This window comes from Salvelinus namaycush, chromosome 20 (assembly GCF_016432855.1).
Source record: "Salvelinus namaycush isolate Seneca chromosome 20, SaNama_1.0, whole genome shotgun sequence".
NCBI lineage: Eukaryota > Metazoa > Chordata > Actinopteri > Salmoniformes > Salmonidae > Salvelinus > Salvelinus namaycush.
In genome coordinates this window covers 50,173,339-50,186,887 of record NC_052326.1, presented here as the reverse complement: position 1 = coordinate 50,186,887, position 13,549 = coordinate 50,173,339, and the positions used below count along the sequence as shown (strand labels likewise).

The 13,549-nt window shown below is 42.2% G+C and overlaps 1 protein-coding gene across 1 annotated transcript in view; it reads right to left on the bottom strand.

Moving 5' to 3' along the window:
• Positions 1–3,722: 3,722 nt before the first annotated feature.
• LOC120065469 (nuclear factor of activated T-cells, cytoplasmic 2) overlaps positions 3,723–13,549 on the bottom strand; it is a 29,134-nt gene continuing 19,307 nt past the window's right edge. Inside the window, exon 9 of the mRNA XM_039016513.1 lies at positions 3,723–4,756. Coding sequence (XP_038872441.1) covers positions 4,707–4,756 — 50 coding nt within the window. The 3' untranslated portion in view covers positions 3,723–4,706. The remainder of the gene's footprint in view (positions 4,757–13,549) is intronic.

Below are 13,549 nucleotides of genomic sequence, written 5' to 3'. Positions count from 1 at the left end.
GGAGCCCAGTGCCTCCACCATCTCCTGCCTATGGGAACATCTCTTGGCATTCAAAAAAAATTGACGTCTCATCTACTAGTGACCTGGTCTCTGAGCTATAATTTGATTTTGATGAGGAATTCAAACCTCGACAGAAGGATAGTTTGTCCATCATTTCTGATTACCACCTCACCAGAACCACACAGGCAGGTAATGCAACGGACGTCAAGAACAACGGTTCCTCCATTTATGTTCATATCACACGGCAAGAGAGGAAGAGACCGTCTGCTTCCAAGGCCTCTGGAGACTATTTGTATAGGGATAGAAAAACACAACAATAGCCTGCTATCCTGTTATTCACCACTAGTACTCTAGGCCATTACTCAAATGTTGCTCACCAGATTTGTATAAGCTAGATTTAAGTTTTTGTTTATTTATAATCTTTTTTAACCTTTTTTAAACAGGAGAAGTACCTTCCAGCATATAAAACATTCAAACCCAAGGATGAGCTGAGCGATGGTGCAGGTACCTGCAAGAAGCAGCCACTAGAAGGCAGAGGGGAACGTAGACGTTCTCAGCCAAGGGGAAAATACCTTCCTTTCAATCTACTGCATCTGATCACCCCTCGTGGTTCAGCCCTGTTTAGACAGCCTCACCTTGGTGTTATTGGAGAACCCCTCGTGGTTCAGCCCTGTTTAGACAGCCTCACTTTGGTGTTATTGGAGAACCCCTCGTGGTTCAGCCCTGTTTAGACAGCCTCACCTTGGTGTTATTGGAGAACCCCTCGTGGTTCAGCCATGTTTAGACAGCCTCACCTTGTTGTTATTGGAGAACCCCTCGTGGTTCAGCCATGTTTAGACAGCCTCACCTTGATGTTCATTGGAGAACCCCTCGTGGTTCAGCCCTGTTTAGACAGCCTCACCTTGGTGTTATTGGAGAACCCCTCATGGTTCAGCCTTGTTTAGACAGCCTCACCTTGATGTTCATTGGAGAACCCCTCGTGGTTCAGCCCTGTTTAGACAGCCTCACCTTGGTGTTATTGGAGAACCCCTCGTGGTTCAGCCCTGTTTAGACAGCCTCACCTTGGTGTTATTGGATAACCCCTCATGGTTCAGCCTTGTTTAGACAGCCTCACCTTGATGTTCATTGGAGAACCCCTCGTGGTTCAGCCCTGTTTAGACAGCCTCACCTTGGTGTTATTGGAGAACCCCTCATGGTTCAGCCTTGTTTAGACAGCCTCACCTTGATGTTCATTGGAGAACCCCTCGTGGTTCAGCCATGTTTAGACAGCCTCACCTTGTTGTTATTGGAGAACCCCTCGTGGTTCAGCCATGTTTAGACAGCCTCACCTTGTTGTTATTGGAGAACCCCTCATGGTTCAGCCTTGTTTAGACAGCCTCACCTTGATGTTCATTGGAGAACCCCTCGTGGTTCAGCCATGTTTAGACAGCCTCACCTTGTTGTTATTGGAGAACCCCTCGTGGTTCAGCCATGTTTAGACAGCCTCACCTTGTTGTTATTGGAGAACCCCTCATGGTTCAGCCTTGTTTAGACAGCCTCACCTTGTTGTTATTGGAGAACCCCTCGTGGTTCAGCCATGTTTAGACAGCCTCGCCTTGGTGTTCATTGGAGAACCCCTCATGGTTCAGCCATGTTTAGACAGCCTCACCTTGATGTTCATTGGACAGACCCTTTATTAATTAAACAAATGTTAGTTATTTGTGTATTTATTTTTCATCAATGAAAAGCGTGCACTATTTCCTCATAAATAAGGGGTGTAATATTAAACTACAACCAACAATCGTTAGAAGTCTTATAGAAAATACAATAAAATGTACAGCTGTGACGAAATTTATCTGACGCCTCCCGAGTGGCGCAGTGGTCTAAGGTACTGCATTGCAGTGCTAGCTATGCCACTAGAGATCCTGGTTTGAGTCCAGGCTCTGTCGCAGCCAACTGCGACCGGGAGACCAATGGGGTGGCGCAAAGTTGGATACAATTTTTGGTATATTTGATTACATTAAAAAGTCATCATCCAGAAGAGGTATGGCACCTTTGGTAGGGTTGGGTTATGTCCAATTAGATTGACTGCATTGGTATTACAAATCAATGGAAATCTGTGATTGCTACATCCATTTTTGGACTTTTAAACTCATGACATATAGACATTGATTTATTTCGAGATCCATTTAATCAACAAACAATAAGATTTTAAATATATATTTTAATGACAGGCAGACTATATAAAATAATAAAATAAAAAAATAAAATGAAATTGCCAACATCATGACAGAAAAAATATGTTTCTCAATCATCAGTTTTTTTCATAATTTTCTTAGTAATTACAGACATTTTCATGAAGTTGTTTTTATTTACAATTACAAAAGCTTACATTGAGGTTACATACATGATTACACATGATAAAATAATAAAACTGTTTAAAAGGTAGCCCATGGTCAGCACACTTATTGAAATCCGGCACTGCATACCCCTAACTGGATACCATCTGCATCCACAATACAGTATATACAGTACGATGTTGGTGAAAACGCACTTTGGCTCTTTGGTGATGAAATGTAGCATATCCTTAGCATTATATCCAAAAAGTTGGATTTGTACGTAATACATTCGATAATGAGCACCGAGCTATGTTGGCATAGGGTGCAGGTTTCTTTTAACAACTTTTGAGGATTTTACATTTTGTGGTCGTCATCTTTAAAGTTGTTTCCGCGGGTCACAAAAATCTAAATTAGCATGACACAAACTGAATTAAATGTTAAAAGGCTTTGAAAATTAAAATGTTTGGTATACGCTCAGTGGCGTGTATTCATGAATGCCAAGGGAAGCAAGGCTTCCCCAAATATTTGACCAATACATCGTTCTTCTCTCTGTGTTTTCATAATTTTCCTTCAATTCGCAAGTGGCTGAATCTCACCGGAGAAATCTCATCTGAGTGAGGGAAACAGCGCCCCTCTGTCTCAGTATGTATCGCCCATGTATCTGATGCTGTCTGGAACAAAAGAGTATAACATGTTGACGCTGTAGCAATTGATTAATTGATGCCAGCAAGCATTTGGCCTCCCTTGATGAAAAAATAAAATCATTTGCCAATCATCGTTGAGCTAAGCTCAACTGTGGGTTGTTCTGGTGCAGCAAAACGCCCCCCAAGGGAGGCCAGTTTAGATTTGGCTTCACACCAATCAAATCAGATCTTCTGGATCGCTTGTGTTGATGTACGGCAGTAGCTAGCTTGCTAAATTGGCCCTTTCCTAAGCCATGGATGGAGATGTGGATTTAGACTTGTGGTTTTGACTTAATTCTCTGTACAGGCCAATGACGGCGATTCTGATCTAACCATAAATGAATATGTTGTGCCACTGGCCTGAGATGATTTAAGTTCAATATGTAGCCTAGATGTAGTCTAGTAGGCTCACATTAACTAGCTAGCTAACTTAGCTGGTTCATTGTTGCCCATGCGAGGAAGTTAGACTAGCAAGCATTTTAGCTAGGTAGCCTATGACAACAAAACTAAAAGTATACAGTATGACAGAGCCCTAGACCGTTGTGCCAACATGAAAGTGAGGAGGATGGCATTGGCGTTCAACTAGTCTACCAGTAGGGGAGTCCACATTTTTTGTTTTACTTCCATGCGCACACACACATACATACACACAGACTGACAGAAATCAATACCATGGACAGCCACATGATATTTAGCAACATTGATTGGACTAAATCGTTTTTGGTATCTTTAAGTTTGTTTTCAGTGTATTAAACTAAGCATAAATAGCCTTGTTGATTTGATGATGTTTAAATGTTTAAGTTGAAATGGTGCTGAAATAGCAGAGGCAGGGCTCTTTTTGTCTTTGTGCTGACTTGCGGCACCTCTGTGGTTCTAAATCAGTAGAAAACATTAACTTGCTTGACTATGCTGCAGGCGATATAACTGTTTGTTGCATGCAATATTTGCTTTGTGGACTTCACTGGACAGATGTTGCTCTCCGGTTTTGTGAAACAAACGTATGTGTAGTTGAATTTATTCCGCCACTGTGTGACTGTTGTCTTTTTGTTGTCACGGGCCTTATTGTATATCACGGTGGCAAATGAATGAATGGGTTATAGAGCAAACAACGCAATTATCAAAACGTAGGTTGTAATATGACTTTTTTACTTTCTTGGCTTGCTCAGGGATTTTACCCACTCACCGCTTCTGGTACACGCTCAGTGAAATCTTCAAAAAATAACAGGAAATTCAAATTAATATGAAAAGCATATACTAAAATATGAAAATACAATATGTCTTCTCAAAATCGATATCCATCTTACCTCTAAATAGTTTTTTGTCCCAATGGGAAAGTGAGCCTGTCAGGTAGCCGGTAGCCCAGAGTCCAGCCTAGCTGATCCAATGCAATTTTCCTGATTTTTAACTTTTTAGATTTTTTTCTCTGGCATCCATTGATTTAGTCACCGTAATTCTGGCCATCCTACAAGGGTAAAAACTCCAATAACTTGTGAACATATTATGATAAAGATATGAGATTTGGACCATTTGTTTTCTTAGAGGATTATCTACACAATTAACATATTATTCTACCCATTTGTCAAAAGATGCAATTTTGACTTAACACCCTATATACAGTACATATGAAGGGGGGCAATCAGACAGTAGAATGACGTCATGGCCTTTCTGGAGCCCGTGTGATTGTTGGTCACAATATAGATGCTCTTTACTGCTCGTTACTGCGGACAGTCAGATCATTCCTTATGATGTCATTCACTGGAGAATAAGAAAGTGTGGGATAATGGTTAGGACAGTGTGTAACACATAGGCCTGTAGTACTTCTAATGGTGTACTGCCAGTTTACAAATCGCATTGACACTTATGCTCCACAAGGTGTCATATCACTGTTTTTTCCTAGCAACCACAGGCAGAGATCATCTTTGCAACAGGTACTCACTTTATTTGGTACTGCTTCCTGTTTCTCTACTACATAAGATCAAATGGAAACTTTTCTCTAGAATGTACAGATGTATATGTGTTTTCCGACACCTACAGTATAAGCTAACCAAGGGCATTGTTTCCATGTTAAACCACATTCTGTAGCAAACTAACTATTATAATGTATCAGCCCTGGGTTCAAATACACATGTATATGAGTATCTGGTATTTAAAATACTTTTTTCTGTGTATTTGAGCATTTTCAAATACACAGTCCAAAACAAGTACTCTTATTTGAGTATTGGAATGGTAATTTGTAAAAACGAAATAGTCTACCAATTTGTATTTGAGAGTATTTTCAAATGCTTATTTCAAATACTATTTTAAAATACCTGGGTTAAATGCATGGGAGTGTATTTGGGTCAGTGTATTTTAGTATTTTCAAATAAGTGAAAGTGTATTTCCAAAAACATTAACAGAATTGAGCTTTTTCTTGGTTTCTTTTTAATGAATTTTAATGGTTATATATTGTCATTGATGTGTTAATAAAACAGAATGAATAAATTATACTGTAATGTATTATACTGTAACGTATTATACTCAAACATATGGCCTTTTTCTTTTTGCCTAATAGAGTCCTCACCATATTTGAACAGTAAAGCAAACATTTTAATACTAACAATTAATACTTTTTTACTCTCCAGCATTTTAGATTTGAGATGAAATTATGAATATGAGGTCACAGTACAAGTTTGTACTTGGCATAGTGATTGCATGCAATGGATATGGGATCAAATATACTTCTGACTACTTCTTTAAGTGAATTTGTCCATGTACTTATGACTTCTCCAAATGGGAGGACTAGATACATGAAGTGCTTTTACTTCTAAACGGTAAATCAGATATTTATGAAAATGTACTGTACTGTACTGTACACTGTACTCTTGATCTCAAATCCAAAATACTGGAGTATAGAGCCAAAATGTAAAATGTTAGCTTCACTGTCCAAATATATATGGTGAGAACTGCATGTCAATTCTGTCCAGATCACATGCTCAACTTCATTTTATTTACCTCTGAAAAGCAATGAATCATAAATGAACACACAAGCCTCTGCAATATTCAACACAATACACAAATAACTAGACGTAATGGCAGACTTCACAACATGTAGAGTTTAGTCATGACCAAGGCTTGCTAAATCGTCATTATTTGGATGCCAAAGCACATTTAGCGACTAGGGGAGTCTAATAGTATCCATTCTGAAATGATCGATAGCGTGTACTCTCACTGACCTTGCCAGGCTTAGTGTCGGTTCACACACAGATAAACAACTTCAGCTGACTTTTAGCTGGGGACTATTTAAAGCTTTGACCCACATAGCTGGACAAGCAAGGGAAAGGGAGCATCCACAAAAAAAAGTGTTACTCTGAATCCCATATCAACCCCTACACCCTTCCACCCTGCCTCCTGGGTCATATGTGTCAAACTCATTCCACGGCAGGCCGAGTGTCCACCCTTGTACTTGACACGCTAATTAGTGTTACAGGTTTCGGTTTTTCTATTTTCGAGGTAGCACATTAGCACGTAGGGAGCACTGATTTGTGTCACCTTGTTAGTAAGAATGTGTTACACCTGTGCTGGCTTGTCCATCTCGTTAGTCGGAAGGTGTTTCACCTGTGCTGGCTTGTCCATCTCGTTAGTCGGAAGGTGTTTCACCTGTGCTGGCTTGTCCATCTCGTTAGTCAGAAGGTGTTTCACCTGTGCTGGCTTGTCCATCTCATTAGTCAAAAGGTGTTTCACCTGTGCTGGCTTGTCCATCTCGTTAGTCAGAAGGTGTTTCACCTGTGCTGGCTTGTCCATCTCGTTAGTAGGAAGGTGTTTCACCTGTGCTGGCTTGTCCATCTCGTTACATCGTTACATCTCTTGTCCATCTCGTCACACACACACAGCGCCGACAGAGATGGCCGCCTCGCTTCGCGTTCCTAGGAAACTATGCAGTCTCTTGACAACAAGGTTGATGAAATCCGAGCAAGGGTAGCATTCCAGAGAGACATAAGAGACTGTAACATGGCTCACTCGAGACACGCTATCAGAGTCGGTACAGCCAGCTGGTTTCTTCACGCATCGCGCCGACAGAAACAAGCATCTTTCTGGTAAGAAGAGGGGCGGGGGGGTATGCCTTATGATTAACGAGACGTAGTGTGATCATAACAACATACAGGAACTCAAGTCCTTCTGTTCACCTGACTTACAATTCCTCACAATCAAATGTCGACCGCATTATCTACCAAGAGAATTCTCTTCGATTATAATCACAGCCGCATATATTCCCCCCCAAGCAGACACATCGACGGCCCTGAACGAACTTTATTTGACTCTATGTAAACTGGAAACCACATATCCTGAGGCTGCATTCATTGTAGCTGGGGATTTGAACAAGGCTAATCTGAAAACAAGACTCCCTAAATTCTATCAGCATATCGATTGTGCTACCAGGGCTGGTAAAACCCTGGATCATTGTTATTCTAACTTCTGCGACACATATAAGGCCCTCCCCCGCCCTCCTTTTGGAAAAGCTGACCACGACTCCATTTTGTTGCTCCCTGCCTATAGACAGAGACTAAAACAGGAATCTCCCGCGCTCAGGTCTGTTCAACGCTGGTCCGACCAATCTGATTCCACGCTTCAAGATTGCTTCGATCACGTGGATTGGGATATGTTCCGCATTGCGGCGAACAACAACATTGACGAATACGCTGATTCGGTGTGTGAGTTTATTAGCAAGTGCATCAGCGATGTCGTACCCACAGCAACTATTAAAACATTCCCAAACCATAAACCGTGGATTGATGGCAGCATTCGCGTGAAACTGAAAGCGCAAACCACTGCTTTTAACCAGGGCAAGGTGACCGGAAACATGACCGAATACAAACAGTGTAGCTATTCCCTCCGCAAGGCAATCAAACAAGCTAAGCGTCAGTATAGAGACAAAGTAGAGTCGCAATTCAACGGCTCAGACACAAGAGGTATGTGGCAGGGTCTACAGTCAATCACGGATTACAAAAAGAAAACCAGCCCTGTTGCGGACCAGGATGTCTTGCTCCCAGACAGACTAAACAACTTCTTTGCTCGCTTTGAGGACAATACAGTGCCACTGACACGGCCCGCTACCAAAACCTGCGGAATCTCCTTCACTGCAGCCAACGTGAGTAAAACATTTAAACGTGTTAACCCTCGCAAGGCTACATGCCCAGACGGCATCCCCAGCCGCGTCCTCAGAGCATGCGCAGACCAGCTGGCTGGTGTGTTTACGGACATATTCAATTAATACTTATCCCAGTCTGCTGTTCCCACATGCTTCAAGAGGGCCACCATTGTTCCTGTTCCCAAGAAAGCTACGGTAACTGAGCTACACGACTACCGCATTGTAGCACTCACTTCCGTCATCATGAAGTGCTTTGAGAGACTAGTCAAGGACCATATCACCTCCAGCCTACCTGACACCCTAGACCCACTCCAATTTGCTTACCGCCCCAATAGGTCCACAGACGACGCAATCGCAACCACACTGCACACTGCCCTAACCCATCTGGACAAGAGGAACACCTATGTGAGAATGCTGTTCATCGACTACAGCTCAGCATTTAACACCATAGTACCCTCCAAACTCGTCATCAAGCCTCGACCCCGCCCTGTGCAACTGGGTACTGAACTTCCTGACGGGCCGCCCCCAGGTGGTGAGGGTAGGTAACATCTCCACCCCGCTGATCCTCAACACTGGGGCCCCACAAGGGTGCGTTCTGAGCCCTCTCCTGTACTCCCTGTTCACTCACGACTGCGTGGCCATGCAGGCCTCCAACTCAATCATCAAGTTTGCAGACGACACTACAGTGGTAGGCTTGATTACCAACAACAACGAGATGGCCTACAGGGAGGAGGTGAGGGCCCTCGGAGTGTGGTGTCGGGAAAATAACCTCACACTCAACGTTAACAAAACAATGGAGATGATCGTGGACTTCAGGAAACAGCAGAGGGAGCACCCCCCTATCCACATCGACGGGACAGTAGTGGAGAGGGTAGTAAGTTTTAAGTTCCTCACAAGTACACATCACGGACGAACTGAATTGGTCCACCCACACAGACAGGGTGATGAAGAAGGCGCAGCAGCGCCTCTTCAACCTCAGGAGGCTGAAGAAATTTGGCTTGTCACCAAAAGCACTCACAAACTTTTACAGATGCACAATCGAGAGCATCCTGTCGGGCTGTATCACCGCCTTGTACGGCAACTGCTCCGCCCACAACCGTAAGGCTCTCCAGAGTGTAGTGAGGTCTGCACAACGCATCACCGGGGGCAAACTACCTGCCCTCCAGGACACCTACACCACCCGATGTCACAGGAAGGCCATAAAGATCATCAAGGACAACAACCACCCGAGCCACTGCCTGTTCACCCCGCTATCATCCAGAAGGCGAGGTCAGTACAGGTGCATCAAAGCAGGGACCGAGAGACTGAAAAACAGCTTCAATCTCAAGGCCATCAGACTGTTTAACAGCCACCACTAACATTGAGTGGCTGCTGCCAACATACTGACTCAACTCCAGCCACTTTAATAATGGAAAAATGGATGTAAAAATGTATCACTAGCCACTTTAAACAATGCCATTTAATATAATGTTTACATACCCTACATTACTCATCTCATATGTATATACTGTACTCTATACCATCTACTGCATCTTGCCATCTTTATGTAATACATGTATCACTAGCCACTTTAAACAATGCCACTTTTATATGTTTACATACCCTACATTACTCCTCTCATATGGATATACTGTACTCTATACCATCTACTGCATCTTGCCTATGCCGTTCTGTACCATCACTCATTCATATATTTTTATGTACATATTCTTCATCCCTTTACACTTGTGTGTATAAGGTAGTTGTTGTGGAATTGTTGTGGTTAGATTACTCGTTGGTTATTACTACATTGTCGGAACTAGAAGCACAAGCATTTCGCTACACTCGCATTAACATCTGCTAACCACGTGTATGTGATAAATAAAATTTGATTTGATTTGATTTAGTCAGAAGGTGTTTCACCTGTGCTGGCTTGTCCATCTCGTTAGTCAGAAGGTGTTTCACCTGTGCTAGCCAGGTGATATTTAAGAGTGGCTGGCCCAGTGCTCCAGTGGAGCTTGAGAGATGTTGGGAAAGCTATACTTCACGGCAGCTGAGGTGCAGTTTCGAACCGTTTAAGTTTGAAAGAAGGCTGATTTTTGTTATTATCCCTGTTTGTTTCGCTCCATATTCTTTTTACTCCCTGTCCTAAGTTGTTGTGGGTTTTTCTTTTAGTTTGTCTTTTCGGGAGGCAAACCTAGTGGGCATGGGTGTCATTTAGAACCCCTTACTAGTGGCTTTGCCAACCTTCAGTGGGCACCACATGGGTGCCTTTTCAGAACCCCTTTCTGTTATGTTTTGGTAGTCAAATGTATTTTTCTTTGTTAGTTCCCTTTGTTGTGAGCGACACTGAGTTTGTCTTGTGGGAATGTAACATTAGTAAGGAACTCCCCTCACCTGGTTGTTTAGGTCTTAATTGAAAGGAAAAATCTAAAACCTTCAGACACCCCAGTCTAGGTACTTGTAGATTTAAGATAACTGAATAAGTGTAAGCAACACCCTGGTAACTCCCTCTTGCCCTCTGATACACTAAGTGGAATTGTCACCATATTACTAGCTAGGTTTCCATCCAATTGGCAACAGTTTTTCATGTGAATATCAAAAATCTGCATAAAGAAAATATGCGCATTTTCCCACCAGTGGTTTGTTTCCACCAAGCGGACTTGTGTATAAAAATCAGTGCGTGATGACAGTGCACACAAAATGTACTTTTTCGCTTAAGTTTTCAAGTACCAAATAGAAATCTGAAGTTCAAAGTGTTTCCATCACATTTTGTCACAAACTGTTGTGTTAAATAGTAAATGTCTCTACTCTAGTTTTGGCACGTGCTCTCTAGCCAACAGCTCACAGATGCAGTGTGGGTTGGCTAGTCTACATGATGAGACTATTATGGATAATTATGGAATATTTTTATTTGTCAAATGGCAGTCAAGCATCGAATATGTCATCAGAATCAAACTCTTGATATTTATTGGAAAGGAGCATCAAGATCACCGTGCACTTTTACCACCCTGTGAAGTTCATCATAACTTAATTAATACAGTGGCTTGCGAAAGTATTCACCCCCCTTGGCATTTTTCCTATTTTGATGTTTGGGGGGTTTCTATCATTTGATTTACACAACATGCTTACCACTTTGAAGATGCAATATATTTTTTATTGTGAAACAAACAAGAAATAAGACAAAAAAACAGAACTTGAGCGTGCATAACTATTCACACTCCCAAAGTCAATACTTTGTAGAGCCACCTTTTGCAGCAATTACAGCTGCAAGTCTCTTGGGGTATGTCTCTATAAGCTTGGCACATCTAGCCACTGGGATTTTTGCCCATTCTTCAAGGCTGGGCAAAAGCTCCTTCAAGTTGGATGGGTTCCGCTGGTGTACAGCAATCTTTAAGTCATACCACAGATTCTCAATTGGATTAAGGTTTGGGCTTTGACTAGGCCATTCCAAGACATTTAAATGTTTCCCCTTAAACCACTCGAGTGTTGCTTTAGCAGTATGCTTAGGGTCATTGTCCTGCTGGAAGGTGAACCTCAATTCAATTCTTGAGGTTTCCCTCAAGAATTTCCCTGTATTTTAGTGCCATCCATCATTCCTTCAGTTCTGACCAGTTTCCTAGTAGCGCCGATGAAAAACATCCCCACAGCATGATGCTGCCACCATCATGCTTCACTGTGGGGATGGTGTTCTCGGGGTGATGAAAGGTGTTGGGTTTGCACCAGACATAGCGTTTTCCTTGATGGCCAAAAAGCTCAATTTTAGTCTCATCTGACCAGAGTACCTTCTTCTATATGTTTGGGGAGTCTCCCACATGTCTTTTGGCGAACACCAAGCATGTTTGCTTATTTTATTCCTTAAGCAATAGCTTTTTTCTGGACACTTCTGTAAAGCTCAGCTCTGTGGAGTGTACGGCTTAAAGTGGTCCTATGGACAGATACTCCAATCTCCGCTGTGGAGCTTTTCTCTCCTTCAGGGTTATCTTTGGTATCTTTGTTGCCTCTCTGATTAATGCCCTCCTTGCCTGGTCTGTGAGTTTTGGTGGGCGGCCCTCTCTTGGCAGGTTTGTTGTGGTGACATATTCTTTCCATTTTTTAATAATGGATTTAATGGTGCTTCGTGGGATGTTCAAAGTTTCGGATCTTTTTTTATAACCCAACCCTGATCTGTACTTCTCCACAACTTTGTCCCTGACCTGTTTGGAGAGCTCCTTGGTCTTCATGGTGTCGCTTGCTTGGTGGTGCCCCTTGCTTAGTGATGTTGCAGACTCTGGGGCCTCTCAGAACAGGTGTATATATACTGAGATCATGTGACAGATCATGTGACACTTAGATTGACTACTGAAGGTAATTGGTTGCACCAGATCTTATTTAGGGGCTTCATAGCAAAGGGGGTGAATACATATGCAGGCACCACTTTTAAATTTTTTAAATTTTTTGAAACAAGTTAGTTTTTTCATTTCACTTCACCAATTTGGACTATTTTGTGTATGTCCATTACATGAAATCCAAATAAAATATATTTAAATTACAGGTTGTAATGCAACAAAATAGGAAAAACGCCAAGGGGGATGAATACTTTTGCAAGGCACTGTATGTAGCCTAATAAACTGCATAGTTTCCCGAGTCATAGTCAGGGGACCACACACCAAATCATTGCATGACTCCAAGTTTACTTCGGTTATTATATCAATATTTGGCATGAAGGTGTTTCCACCACCATTTCTCGCATAATACATTTTACCGAAACAAAAAGATCACACCATGTCGAACGAACAAATGATCTCTCTGCATTTCAAAAATGATAATGAAACTTCCTGTTTCCATCACAGCTGTCATGATTTTTTTATACGTTGTGACTTTACTCACATACGAACAGTGGATGGAAATGTGGTTACTCATAGCTATCCAATCTTTCAAAAGGATACTTCGGGATTTTGGCAATAAGGCCCTTTATCTACTTCCCCAAAGTCAGATGAACTCATGTATACCATTATGTCTCTGTGTCCAGTATGAAGGAAGTTAGAGATAGTTTTGATAACTACCGTTAACGAAATGCCTGGAAGTCTATGGGTATCTATGCTAACGCAACCTCAAACTGTACGCAAAGACATACACATGGTATACATAAGTTCATCTGACTCTTAGGAAGTAGATAAAGGGCCTCATTGCCAAAACCCCCAAATCTAGTGTTGGGTCTAGGAATTGATGTGATGCTGAGGGATTCAGAGTAGAAGACCCTATCCCTCCTCTGTCAAGGCCCAAAGGCTGGGGCAGTTTATAATGGGAGGCTACTGCTGGCACACATTCACATACTGACCGTTTTCACATGTGCTCTACACACACACAAAACATGAAGGTTCCTCAAGGGTTCTTTGGGAAGGGTGATGGTTCTATGTGGAACCCTTGTTTCACTTCAATGGTTCTTTAAAGTTCATAGAAGG